Source organism: Gopherus evgoodei, chromosome 3 (assembly GCF_007399415.2).
Source record: "Gopherus evgoodei ecotype Sinaloan lineage chromosome 3, rGopEvg1_v1.p, whole genome shotgun sequence".
Lineage (NCBI taxonomy): Eukaryota > Metazoa > Chordata > Testudines > Testudinidae > Gopherus > Gopherus evgoodei.
Window position 1 is genome coordinate 221,034,365 of NC_044324.1, and position 14,357 is coordinate 221,048,721.

Sequence of the window (14,357 nt, forward strand, 5' to 3'; positions counted from 1 at the left end):
TTGCTAGTTCCACAAGTTTGTTGTTTTCATAGTTTTGGGTTTTTTTGAATGATCAGTGGAAAGGCTTCTCTAGCTCAGTATTTCCCTGAGGAGGGAACTGTGGTTAAATGGCTTTATGAAAGGAGTGTGTTTCATGGAGGAATTTGAGGAGATGTGAGGCGTGGCAGAGTCGGGGCATGGAAGGGACCCAGGCTTAAGGGGCCTATGAATGAGGGTCTAGAGCCAAAAGTGGCAGTAGGACAGAATTAGTCATGTGGCTTGGGTACAGTGAAGAGGGTGAGGCAAGCATGTGACATGTTTTTAACTCTCTTGTCTTTTCATCTTAAAGCTCTTTCTCTTACATTTATAGGATCTGCAGCTAGAATATGGTCATGGTCCCCAGAGTGGCTGCTTCTTAGGTGCAAATAAGTGAGTAAAAGAGGGCATTTTTCCTCTTTTTTAAAAAAATTAACTGAGACTTAAATTCATTGTTTAAATTTAAAACTGCAGGTAATGTAGTAGTAAAATGTAATTTGATGTTTATGCAGTAAAACATGATAAACCTTTGGTTATTTACAGTAATGCAGTTTTTAAACTATTGACTTCTACAATAATAATCACTCCAGCTGATATAGGGAGTTAGAACAGTTCTCAGCATATTGAGGTGTACTCTCAAGATATTGAGACTGCCACCACCACCACCTCTAGAATGTCAGTTTCAGTTTCAGACATCAGAGTCTGTTTAGTGACAAACTTTCCCTTACAGCAAGATATTGCCTTTCTGCCCAAGTCATCTGGCCAGTTATGGGGATGTACTTACACATGTTTGTTTAAAAAAAAAAAAAAAAAAAGACAAAAGAACTTAAAACATTTACACATCTATGGAGAACTCTAGTCATTACAGTTTTGTCATTAAGTTCCTTAGAGGTTAATCTTTACATTGTGAGTTTTGATGTAGTTATCCAGATACATGCACTATATGAAATGAGATAATAGTCACTGATTCTCTCCGGCCTTGGATACTTGAAGTGGTTTAGGTGCTTTTATATTTAAAATGACACTGTCTGTACAAGTCAAACTCTTGACATGTAGCTTTATAATCGATAAGTTGTATAAATATTTAGATGAAAGTATAGGCATTCCATTTCCTTCACTCTGTAGATCTTTTTTATTTTTCAGTAGGGAATAATATTGATATTTTTAAGAATCCTCCTTTCTGTAAAAATCCTGCTGTCCTTTTATCGCATGCATGAATGCAGATGTTTGCAGGACAGCCAGCACGTGATGGGCTTAGTTTTATAGATTGGCTTGTTGAAATCTGCATTTTGAGAGGAAAAACATAGTACTGTGAAAGATGTGAATTTTAAGATAATAAAATTGGTACTAGTGGTCTCCTGACAATGATAATTTAATCTTTTTGACACTTTTACTTTTCATGATAACATACTATTTAATCTTAAGTATCTTGGTTTCAATTTAAACAGGTGAATATTGAAATAAGCCAAAATAGCCCTAGTTTGCAGTACAGAGGTGATGGCCAGGTACAGTAATTAGGAGTACGCTAATAAGTGTAAACACTGTTTAATAGCATCATGTAACTATATTGAAACAATAAAAATTATTCTTCAGCAAAAGAATCAGTGTATCTTATTAGAATAGAGTAACTTATTTTAAGTTGAGAATTTTTATTCATGTCTTATTTTCCAAGTGCTTTCTTCAGTTTGTGTTCAGTTATTTATTGTATTCTTATTAATTTTGAAGGAGTCTTCTAAAATCAGTTGAAGAAGAACTGCATCAGCGGTAACATTTTTATTTTTCTCTTGTGTTTTTCAAAGTGTTTTTTACATTGATTTCTTGCACCTGTTACAATCTGCTAATGCTCATTTGAAGATATGGGAGAGGTCTCATTTGTCTGGGCTGAATCTGTGCTTTAAAGAATAATGAAAAATATAATAAAAATACAAAGCAGCATAATATTCTGTATAGAAGGTGCCCTTGAGGTACTGTGTTGCATACCAGAATTCTTTCATAATAACTAAAGTCATTTTAATGAAGGGAACTCAGCCATGGTACTTTGTTCATTTCCTTAGGGGACATGTGGCACATTTAGATGATGATGATGCAGACGATGATGCTAAACAGTAAGTCATTTTTATTTTGATGCATCTGCTCTCTGATTCATGGGTAGCTGAAAATTTAATCATGTTTGAATTGTTTTCTGAATGTGAGAATACCTTGATTTTTTTTTTCCCCTTCTGATATATTTTTAAAATAGCAAAATCACAGTAATCTCTGTTTGGATCACATCACTGGTGTTATGCTTTATTCTGCTGATTGATTTGCATTAATATTGAAATAACATCTTTATGTTCAGCTCTTCGTACAGCTCTTTCACAGTATCTTTTATTATTTTCTCTAATTTATTATAATTAAATCAACATAAGAACAGCCATATTGGGTCAGACTAATGGTCCACTTAGCCCAGTATCCTCTCTTCTGACTGTGGCCAATGCTAGATGCTTCAGAGGGAATGAACAAAACAGAGCAGTTATTGCGTGATCCAGCCCATCATCCTTTCCCAGCTTCTGGAAGTCAGAGGCTTAGAATGCTTGGAGCATGGGGTTGCATCCCTGACGATCTTGGCTAATAGCAATTGATGGACCTATCCTCCATGAACTTATCTACAGTAAAAGCTCTTTTATCCGGCACGTCACCAACCGGCAAGCTCTATAAACCAGCATTTCTGATCTGCACTGAGAGTTTGGTTTATAGTGCGGTTGATGCGAGGCTGGCAGGGGTCTGGGGTGTGGGAGGGGCTGCGGCGTGCGCTCTGGGAGGGAGTTTGGGTCCAGGAGGGGGCTTGGGGCAGGGAGTTGGGGCCCGAGAGGGGCTCAGGATGCTGGATGGGGGGGAGCGCTCACCTCTGACGGCTCCTCACAAGCAGCTCCCCTCCCTGCTGTTGCTGGCGGAGGCACGGCCAGGTAGCTCTGAAGGCACACTGCTTCCATCCCTGCTCCCCAAGGGCTGACTCTGTGGCGCTCAGCCCATTGGCTGGGAACTGCAGCTCCCATTGGCTGCAGGGGCGGCGCCTACAGATGGAGGCAGTGTGCCGGTGGAGGTGAGCACCCCCCACATCCAGCACCCCAAGCTCCTTCCCATGCCCCTGCCCCAAGCCCCCTCCCGGACGCAACCCCTCTTTCTCTCCCCCTTCCCCCCCCCAGCCAGTGCCCTGCAACCCCTCCCGTTTCCCTGCTGCCCCACACCCCTCCTATGCACTCCAAACCCCTCCCTCTGAGTTAACTGGCATTTTTAATTTACTCCCCGTTCCTCCAGCATGCCAATTAAAAAAGCTTTTACTGTACTTCTTTTTTTGAAACCAGTTATAGTTCTGGCCTTCTCAACATCCCCTGGCAACAAGCACTATAAGTTGACACTGTGTTGTATGAAGAAGTAGTACTTCCTTTTGTCTGATAATTTCATTGGGTGACCTCGGTTCTTGTGTTATGGAAGGGGTTAAATAATACTTTCTTATTCACTTCCTTCTTGGCATTCATGATTTTATATAACTCTGTCATATCCCCTCTTTAGTTGTCCCTTTATCCAAGCTGAATATTCTGTCCTTTTTAATCTAGCCTCATGTGGAAGCTGTTCCATCCTCCAGTCATTTTTGTTGCCCTTCTGTGTACCTTTTCAATTTCTAATTATCTCTTTTGAGATAGAGCAACCAGAAATGCATACAATATTCAAGGTGTGGGCATACCGGGGATTTATATAGTGGCATTATGATATTTTCTGTCTTAATATCCCTTTCCTAATGATTCCTAATATTGTCAGCTTTTTTGACTGCCACTGCACATTGAGCAGATGTTTTCAGAGAACTATCCACACTGACTCCAAGATCTTTCTTGAGTGGTAACAGCTAATTCAGACCCCATCATTTTGTATGTATAGTTGAGATGATGTTTTCTACTGTTAATTACTTTGTATTTATCTACATTTAATTTCATCTTACATTTTGTCATCCAGTTTTGTGAAATCCCTTTGTAACTCTTCGCAGTCTGCTTTGGACTTAACTATCTTGAATAATTTTGTATAATCTGTATATTTTGCCACCTCACTAAAATTCTAATCTGGCAAAAGGGCTACACTGAGCTAATGAAATCATCTGTTGCAACAGAAACCCTGGTGTATTATTGTTTACCACATTAAAAACATTATAGTGGAAAGTTTTAATTCATATTAAATTTCAGTGGAACAAATAATATGACCATTCTAAATCTAAGTTTAACTATGGTAGAGGCAGAGGAGAACTGAAAAGGAATTATATTAAAATGTGAAACCTGTATGTATGAAAGACCACCTTCTTAAAACAAATACATTGTTTGCCTGAGATAGGAAAGAAGACTGTTTTTGAGATAACAGGATTCAATTTTACTTTCCTGCTAACGGATGATCTTCAAAGAGCTGTTGCTTTATATTAGAAACCTGTGAACTGTTAGCTGAGTTTATTAACATTCTTGTAGAGAAACTAAATATATTTTAATGAATCTTCTCATTTTAGCTGTTCCACTGCTATTATATGACCATTTTATCAAGGAAAGTTTTTAAAAATGCGTGCACCCCTGTATTCAATGGGAAGGCCAGCCATCAGCGAAGAGGGACATGTTTTTACAAATGATGTGCTTTACTGATTGACTAATATTGGGGCATGGGTGGTGACAGGTGGTAGGGTGCTTGATATATGACACAACACTAACCTTTGGATTGTTTTTCTATGAATTATTTGGGGGGAAGGTTCCAAAGGTGAGATGGAGACAAAAGTGCTGACACTGTTACTTACATTTGAGGCAGGTGATATCACATTAAACATGCAGTTATTTAATTATTGATTATCTTTTCAAAATGGCAGTGTATATGCTATTTGAGATGAGTGATGCATGTAGAAAAGTTCTTAATCATTTTTTCCTCTAAGAAGAATTTTCTAGGTTTTTGTTTTTTTAAATCATAACATTAAAAAAAAAATCACCCCAACCCTGCATTATCTTCGAAGATAAGATTGAATAGAACTTACTCTTGGATTCATGCCCCCCTACATGTGACCCAGGAACTTGGTTTGCTCAAAGCTGTGTGTTCAAATGGGATAGCTCAGGCCACTGATGCAGTGGAATGTAAGTGTCCACATAGCACTCCATTCCACCAATTCCATTCTGATTGTGCTTGAAGAAGAAGCTATGTTGAATAGCCGCAATGCTGTTGTCTGTGCTGCAACCAGCTCAGCTTGATGCCTCTTCTAATGCTCAGTTTGTGTCTAAGTTTTGTTTAACCTTTTTTTCCTCCTTATCTCAGTCTGTCTGTAGTCAACACCACCTACTTAAAGTCTCAGGACTTTGAATCTCTTGGCTCCTGCTTTCCTGAAGCACTTTGCACTGGCTGCTTTGCTTGATACGCTAGGGATCCTTACTCCTAGCTCCTGCTCAGTCAGAACTTTCACATCAATGTCTTCATGTGACTTTTGTTTTTTCTATGGTTTGTTTCATTATTTCTTTCAGGATACGTAAGAAAGAGCCCAGTAGTTTCGAGAGATTTTGAGTTCAGTCTGACCATGTTCCCTATGGACAGACCATCTGGTGTGTTCTCTGCCTCCAAAAGGATCATGATTTGCTCACAGACTTCACCACAAATAGTCAGGTCCTAGAGAAAGAACCAGAAAGTCCGTGTTGGCTTTCTCTGAAACTTTTTAAGTCTGGCGAGAAGTCTTGAAGGCTTCAACCTTGAGTGAGCCACAGTCCAGTCCCAGTGGGTCAGTCTTCTACTTGTTCTTTTGGCAACTTGAAAAGGAACAGTAAAGGCTGACATCCAAGTTTGTCATGCACTCTGTGGCTTTTGGTGACTTGGATGAATCAAGGCTGTCCCTCCAGAGAAAGGTCTTGAAGGGCACTGGTTCACTAGATGTTCCATAGTTTGGATGTCTTCTCCACATTCATGGCTGTCATCTGGTCACTAAAGCTCTGCATCAATCCTTCTGATATCAGTTTGATGGAATGAGTCCAAAGCTCCACCTCAGTACAGGTGAGGCATTCAGCTGAATCCCTGGTGTCTTTCTCTAGAGCACATTGAGGGCTCAGCACTTCTGTTATTTCACACAAATTCCACAAGACCAAGTCATTGTTGAAGAGTTCACTTGACATGCAACCACCTTTGCCTTTGATTCCCGGAAGCAACCGAAGTGTCAGCCTACGCCAGCCACGTTCAAGTTGATGTAATCCACAGTCCTGAAGATAGGAAAGATTCATAGGTCTTATATCTTGAGTGCCTAGATACTCTGGTGAATAGTGTCTTCATATCACATTGGCTGTGTTGAAGTTTTTTGCATCAACTCAAGTACATCAAAGCTGCGTCCCAATGCTGATGCTGCCTGGACTACTCAAGGCTGTAGGAGCTCTGTATGCACTCGTATCCAGGATCCATACCCTATGCCTTTAGTTCTGATACTTTGCATTAGCCATGCTGTTGATTCCACTGACACAATCCAGGCCAGTAGCCTCTGTGCAACCAGTGTTGATACATAAAAGGTGTTGATTAGCTGTCTCCCAGCAATGACAGCATCCTTTGATGTCTGCCTGAGATGCAGAGAAGGATGTAAAGGAAAATTTTCAAGATTTTAACTTCAATATATGATAGAGGATTTGAGTGAGGGTAAATGAGAGAGAAAGTAGTTACTTTCATTGTTAAAGATGAAACAAGGTTCCTAGTATAAACTGGATTCTGAACTCCTCTTCCAACTCCCCTTCTCCAAACCAAAATCAACCTGATCTTATGCTGGGATAGAACTTCTCTGGAAAGTCTTAGGGAAACCAGGCAAGTGAAGATAAGTATTCCAAAAAAATTCTCACTTCTTGGATATTTTCTTAACCCTTTCTTTGGAGCAGCATAATCCAAAAGCAGTTAAAATTCTGTGCAAGAATTTGAGATTTCAGGGTTGCATTCTCAAAATTATTCACACTTAATATTTTATACTTCCAAAAGATAAGAAAATTTTTTTAACAGAACAGGCTGTACAACAGTGTAGGAATGCAAGACCAAAAATACAGTAAATCCTTTACAACATAATGCTGGGAAAAAAAATTGAAATAGCTTTTCATTTTATGTTGATATATTTTTCTCGAAGACCAGGCTGTTGAATATTTGCTTCATGAGAACTCAGATCTACACAGAATTCTGCAAGGAAAAGGAAAAAATGAAGATATTATTGATCACATTACCTGAATAGTAGGTTAATAGTATGCTGTGAACAGATTTGCTGCTTTGCATATGGTTGAGACGAAGAATCCAGTGGTCAAGTCCATGAGCCGTCCAAGGAATGATGTTTGCTGCTTTCGTTATAATTATTTGCAAATGCACGGATGGTACAGTAAAGATTGGAAAAAAGTTAAAAATACAAAACATAAAATAGATTAAACAGATCACAGAATGATAAAATCATAAAAATGTAGGGCTGGAAGGGACCTTGAAAAGTCATCACATCCAGCCTCTTGTGGTAAGGCAGGACCAAGTAAATCTAGACCATCCCTGACAGGTGTTTTGTCTAACCTGTTCTTAAAAACTTTCAGTGATGGGGATTCTACAATCTCTCTTGGAAGCCTGTTCCAGAGCTTAACTGCCCTGAGAGTTAAAGTTTTTCTTAATATCTAACTTAACTCTCCCTTGCTGCAGATTAAACTCATTACTTTAGTGGACATGGAGAAAAACTGATCACAGTCCTCTGTATCACAGCTGTTAACGTCTTTGAAGACTGTTATCAGGTCCCCCATCAGTCGTCTTTTCTCAAAGCTAAACATGCCTAAGGTTGGTGATTTTTTTTAACTCCTCCTCAACCTCAAAAAGGTTTCCTAAACCTTTTAACATTTTTGTTGCTCTCCCTTGGACTCTCTCTAATTTGTCCACCTCTTTCCTAAAGTGTAGCCGCCAAAACTGGACACAGTACTCCAGGTGAGGCCTCACTAGTGCCTAATAGAGCAAAATAATTGTCTCCCCTGCCTTAAATATGACGCGCCTGTTAATGCACCCCAGAATATTAGCCTTTTTTGCAACTACATCACATTGTTGACTCATATAGTGGATTGCAAATTGAATAACTCCCAGATGCTTTTTAGCAGAACTACCACCTAGCCAGTTATTCCCCATTTTGTAGTTGTGCATTTGATTTTTCCTTTCTAAGTGTAGTACTTTGCACTTCACTGAATTTCATCTTGTTGATTTCAGACCAGTTCTCCAATTTGTCTAGATGTATAAGTTTAAAAAAAAAAAATCAAACGTGTCAAAAGGGTTTAGGTGAGCATCACATGCTCTAGCCATTCAGTAGCCACAGGGTCAGCAATGGCAATAGGCCAGTATGAGATGAGCTGCCATTTAGGCATGCGCTGTCCTCAGCCACAGCACAGCTATGTGGAGTCCCCAAGTGTGGTCACTTGCCGCACACCTCACCACCCCATCGTAATCCTATATAATCATCATCATTCCACACAACCATCAATACTTTTTAAGTAAATCCAACTAATATCCTGTGTTCTCCCCTTAAGTATTAAATCCGTCCTCTTTCTTTCAACACATGCTAGACTCACTCTGTGTCCTCTCTGGATCTCCCTGTTAAGAATCTCTCCTCTCTTCTCCTGCACAAGTCCATATAGCCTCAACAGCTGAGCATTTCAAAATAGTCACTCATGACTTCAGGGGAGGTCTCTGGGGGCACTTGGGTTTCTCCTGCTTGTATGTGGGGCAAAGGAGGGAGCAGCACTGAAAATATACATAGTGTAAGTATTTAAAAATAACACTGGTATGGATCAAAAAGCTCAGGATGTTTCAATTATTTGTATAGTGTTTTGAAAATATAAAAATAAATCCTACATGACCGTATCAAGAATAAAGCATTGTGAGGATGTCAGAGATCTGTATTTGGATAACTTCTAAATTATCTGTACTTATTTTCTTTATAGCGCTACAATTAAACCTAAAGTGCCACCTCCTTTACCACCAAAGGTAAGCATGTTTTTCCACTGTATTACATAAGAGGAGAAATATGCTAAAAAGGGTTTGTGGTGTGTGTGTGTGTGTTTTTTTTCCCCCCAAAAAATGTGTAAGTGTCTAAATGACTTAAGAGTCTCATTTGACTTAAGCACTTTTGAAAACTTTACTCAAAACTTCTTTTGGCCCCAGATTTATCAAGGTGAGATTTGACCTTTCAATTATTTGTGTACATCTCTAATTTGGGGAAATGTGTATAATATAATCTGTGGTATTCAGCAATGCAGAAATGGTACTTATGATTGTACTATTAATATTTAGGGAGGGATTAGATTAGGTATTTGAAGGATTTGGGGCTGGGGAGGCACAGGAATTCCCACCACAGGGCCACCACAGCAAGAGTCTTGACTACTAATTTCAGATGCAATGATGGGATACACTTAAATGGTTGTGTGCACAGATCAGATAGCAAATTCTGTCACACTAACACAGTTGATCTACAATTTCATTGTACATTCAAAGTAAATTAAAAGGTGTAAAAAAACCCCTATATCTTATTCTGAGTGTCCATTTACCAATGCTGGGTGGCTTAACCATGCCTGCTTTTAGCTGTTCAGACAGGCCTGTGTTTTGGCATCAAAATTTTGCTCTTTAAGAGTCTGTTAGATGCCGTCTTGCCCAGTCTCTTGCACCCAATCTATACTTGAGCTGTCAGCCTCTGCCGTTTTCTGCTTTACAGGCTTTTTCCTTTCATGCTCTTCTGACGGATCTCATTTTTATTTCCTCAATCTGCAGATTCTGGCTCTAGAGTAGCATGCACATCAGCCCTCTCCTTGGGTTGGATGAAGTGACAGGCCCCCGGAGCCTGGTGTTTCTCTGTCCCACTGGCCCAGCCAGTTCTGCAGCTCAGTGGGCCCATGGGGTTCCTGGCTCCAGTGGATTCTAGCCTAATGAATCTGCTGTTACATTTGTGATTGCTCCCTTCCTCGGCAGGGAGTGCTGTAGCTTTCCATTTTACAACTGGGACCTTTGAGAGCCTTGCAACTAGCACAACCTAACCTTGCCATTATGGCTGCCTCCATGTGCTATAGATATTCATTAACCATGAATCTTGCACTTCTCGTAATCGACCACAGAACAGCAGACACAAAGTCTTGTGAAGTGTCCTATGGGTGGCACTGTAGGGCAAGAAAGATGTATCAGTAAAGGCAGCACCCAAAAAAGGACTTCCATCTCTGCACCATCTTCAGCTGCTGCTGCGCATGCTGAGGTAATGAGCAAGAGTGGTAGACAAACTTGGATTCTTAAGGTTCCAAGAGTAGGACACTCAATAGCAATAACCAAAATGCAGAACAGACAAATCAGTTGCTTTATAGTGCTGAAGCCATAAATGGGAACAATGTTTATTTAAAAAAAACCCAAACAAAAGTTTGACTTGATTCAGTGTCTTTTGCTTGCTGTGGAAGAGCAATATGAAAGCCAGCAAGTTCTAGGGATGTGAGGCAAGCATTGAAGATTTCTCACTTTTTTAATCCTGGGTCTTACTCTTGACTTACTGTATGTTGGGAGAAACCAGCTTCCCTTTAAAGCAGCAGAGAGTCCTATGGCAGTTTATAGACTAACAGACATATTGGAGCATAAGCTTTCGTGGGTGAATACCCACTTGTATCTGACGCATTCACCCACGAAAGATTATGCTCCAATACGTCTGTTAATCTGTAAGGTGCCACGGGACTCTTCGCTGCTTTTACAGATCCAAACTAACATGGCTACCCCTCTGATACTTAGCTTCCCTTTGTCTATTTCTGATCTATAAAATGGAAATTGTGTGTATCTGTTTAGGTGTTTGTACCATGCTTAGCACTGTTATCCAAGCACCTGACACGGTGAGGGTTAATTAATGTTTGAGTAGCATTTTGGAAAATATAAAACACCTCTGTGTAAGTCCATTATGTGTTTGTTGGAACCCACACTGGAATGTAAAGTGGCATTCTGTTGCTCGTTATAATTACAAGATGTGGTAGAAAAGAAGAACTAGAGCAAGGAGAGACACATGCCTGATGCCTAAGAAAACTTGTTTGTACTTAATGCATTGGAAAAAAGGACAATAGGAAAGGGATTAGTAGGACAGGAGAACTGAGATCACTGCTACTCTGACCTGCCTGTATACAGGAGGGAAGCAACTACACGAAAAGGCATAGACTGGGTTACGTTCTACCTTCTCCTTGACTGGGCTAGCTATATATAAAGTTGATAGCCAAGCTGTTACCAGAAAAGATGGGATTGTCAAGGTCTCATTCCCACTTTGAACTTTAGCGTCCAGAAAGTGGGGACCTGCATGTACCCCTCTAAACTTAATTTCTATCTTAGATCTTATAGCGCTGCCACCAACCAGAGATTTCAGTATCTGGTGCACTCCTTGTCCCCCCAAAACCTTCCCTGGGGAGACCAAGACCCAAACCCCTTGGGTCTTAAAACAAGGGAAATAAACCATTCCCCTACCTTTCCCCTCCCTGGGTTACCCTGAGAGATTACTGTGATTCAAACTCCTTGAATCTTAAAACAGAGAGAAATTCACCTTTCCCCCTTTCTCCTTTCCCCCCACCAATCCCTGTTGAGTTCAGACCCAGTCCCCTTGGATCGACACAAGGACAAAATCAATCAGGTTCTTAAAAAGAAAAGCTTTTAATTAAAGAAAGAAAAAGTAAAAATTATCTCTGTAAAATCAAGATGGAAAAATGTTTACAGGGTATCAGCTTTACATAGACCAGAGAGACTCCCTCCCTCCTAGCCTAAGTATAAGTTACAGCAAACAGAAGTAAAATATCCTTCCAGCAAAATACACATTTGCAAATCAAGAAAACAAATATAAAGACTAATTCGCCTTTTATCTAGTACTTACTAGTTAGAACATGAGAGACTGTTTCAGAAAGATTGGAGAAAACTGGTTGCATGTCTGGCTCCTTTTAATCCCAAGAGAGAACAAGGAACAACCCAAAAAGCACAAAACAAAGACTTCCCTCCACCAAGATTTGAAAGTAGCTTGTCCCCCGATTGGTCCTCTGGTCAGGTGTCAGCCAGGTTCACTGAGCTTGTTAACCCTTTACAGGTAAAAGAGACATTAACCCTTAACTATCTGTTTATGACAGGGATGAATGGATTACCCTTCTCATGCCTAGTCTGCAGTAGTCCTCCTGTGCAATTGAAGTGCCCTTGTCTCTGTCAGAGTTCACAGAAGAACCAGCTCAGCTTCAGATCTGGATGACCGGGAGGGAGCTAGTGACAGTTTTAGTCCCATCAATGTGTGTCTGCTTGACACTGCCCTCTGCAGTCATGTACTGATTTGGGGTCCTCCCAAAAGCAAAGGGATCTGTAGCCATGTTTCACAGATCCCAAAGGCCAACTCAGGGTGGCGACGATATCCAGCCTCCATTCTGATAATTCAGCTCTATACTTTATCTTAAATGCCTCTGATTTGATTATCTGTGGGACTTAAGCTGTGGGCCAAACCCACAGGCAGCTTACTCACTTGCCATGCCTCACCCCTCAGGATCCCTGCTTTTGACCCTGTACCCTCAGTCCTGTCACTGTTTTTTCATTTGTTTTCCCCCATAATTTCTTGATGCTTGAGTCCAGTGGTGGCTCCTGCTAGGCTGGGGGGGCGTGACCTTTAGATCCCCCAGAGCCTCAATAGGTGCCATTACTCACTCCTCCAACAGAGCCTGCTGCAGAGTCTTATAGCTCAGGCATGTTGCAGCAACTCAGCTGCACTGATTCATCCCATAAGCAGAGCCTGCAGTGACTCAGCCCTCAAGAATGCTGCAGCAGTCTATCCCTGAGCAGGGACCCAGTCAGATGACCCCCAGGCATAGATGACCCTGTCAGAGCTGCAAGTTAGTCTGTGCAACAGCACTGCTTGTCCAGGAACCCGCCGCTGCCTTGCAGTCTTAGATTCCCTAGGCTTCCAGCCTACTCTTGATCCAGTTCCTGTTTCTGTCCTAGCCTTGCCAGGCCTTGTTCCAGCCTGCTTCAGCCTTGTCCATGTCCTACCCTGCCTCTCCACCAGCTCTGCATTCGCCTCCTGTCCATCAGACTGACTCCAGCCTGGCTTTGATTGTTGGCCTGTTTCTGACTGTGGTCAAGATTTTGCTGTCCACAGACTCTGACCTATGGCTTGTCCCCAGACCCTGGTATCAGTGATACCCTTAGCCTGGCCTTGAACCTATGTTTGGCTATGACCACTGCTCCAACCACCAGGCCTGACTACCTTGAATGCAGAACCTGACATGAGTAGTGACGTTTCAGCAGGTCAATTTCAGTGTACTACTTAATAATTTGAGTTTTCTGTTAGTACAAGAAACTTTTTTTTTAATTGCTAAGCATTTTTCTGCAGTAAACGTTTTGCTTAACGGAGCGTATAGTTTTCTTTATCAGTACACTCATGGGATACATACAATGCAGAGCTCTGGTACAGTATTACCATGATGAATGTGGTATAAATGCCTGGATAGATTGCTTTGTTTGTATTGTTCATTAATATTGTTATATTTATTTTTCAGCCTAAATCCATCTGCATACCACAGGAAGGTCATTCTTCTGAAGACGATAATCAAGGAACGATCAAGAGATGCCCTGTTTCAGACAGTCCAGCAAAGTTAACACCACAAGTTCCACCTAGGCCACCCCCTCCTCGGTTGCCTCCCCCAAAACCTAATCCTATAGGTAATACAAGTGACACCAAGCAGTGTGTGGGGATTTCTAAAAGAATGTAATTCAGCTTATTTCTGCATCCTTAGACAGATGTACACATGACTCATCCTGTGGTAGTGTGTGCTTCTGTGGGCAAGTAGCAAAAATAGTACAGGAAAACCAGTGGGAGTAAAAATGTGCACACTAACTTACCTGGGCCAAATACACCTCCCACTGGAGTCATTGACAAAATTCCTTTTGATGTCTGTGAGGACAGGATTTTATCCTTAAGCAACATACTCAAGGTGAAATATACTGAAACAGTGTAACAGTGGGCAGCACTGTATGTTTTCAATAGACCTAAGTGTCAAATTCCGCTCTGCTGCGCAAACTCCCATTTAAGTCAATTGGAGTTGTATGGACATACCTGAGTGTAGAACTGGGCTTCAAAGGTTCACATATAAACAAATGAATCGATTTCAGTAATTATATAGCTGTTAATTGAGCTTCCTGCCTGTTTGTAAGCGTTTGCCTGGTGTTTGATATGGAGTTTAAGGCCTGATCTGACACATGCTCTGTTAGTTTGTCCAATATTAAACACATGCAGGATCAGGCTCATTCTTGATTCATAGTGCATCTTACAGTTTCCACTGTGCCCTTACACTACT

General features: G+C 40.9%; 1 protein-coding gene across 3 annotated transcripts in view; it reads left to right on the plus strand.

Moving 5' to 3' along the window:
• Positions 1-14,357, plus strand: part of MAP4K3 (mitogen-activated protein kinase kinase kinase kinase 3) — a 144,810-nt gene that overhangs the window by 83,474 nt on the left and 46,979 nt on the right. For all 3 annotated transcript variants that reach the window (XR_003999797.1, XM_030558134.1, XM_030558135.1), the window contains 5 exons: positions 350-408; positions 1,741-1,779; positions 2,070-2,120; positions 8,973-9,015; positions 13,560-13,722. Coding sequence is in view for 2 of the 3 variants with exons in the window: in XM_030558134.1 (XP_030413994.1) it covers positions 350-408; positions 1,741-1,779; positions 2,070-2,120; positions 8,973-9,015; positions 13,560-13,722 (355 nt within the window). In the remaining variant the exon portion in view is untranslated. The remainder of the gene's footprint in view (positions 1-349; positions 409-1,740; positions 1,780-2,069; positions 2,121-8,972; positions 9,016-13,559; positions 13,723-14,357) is intronic.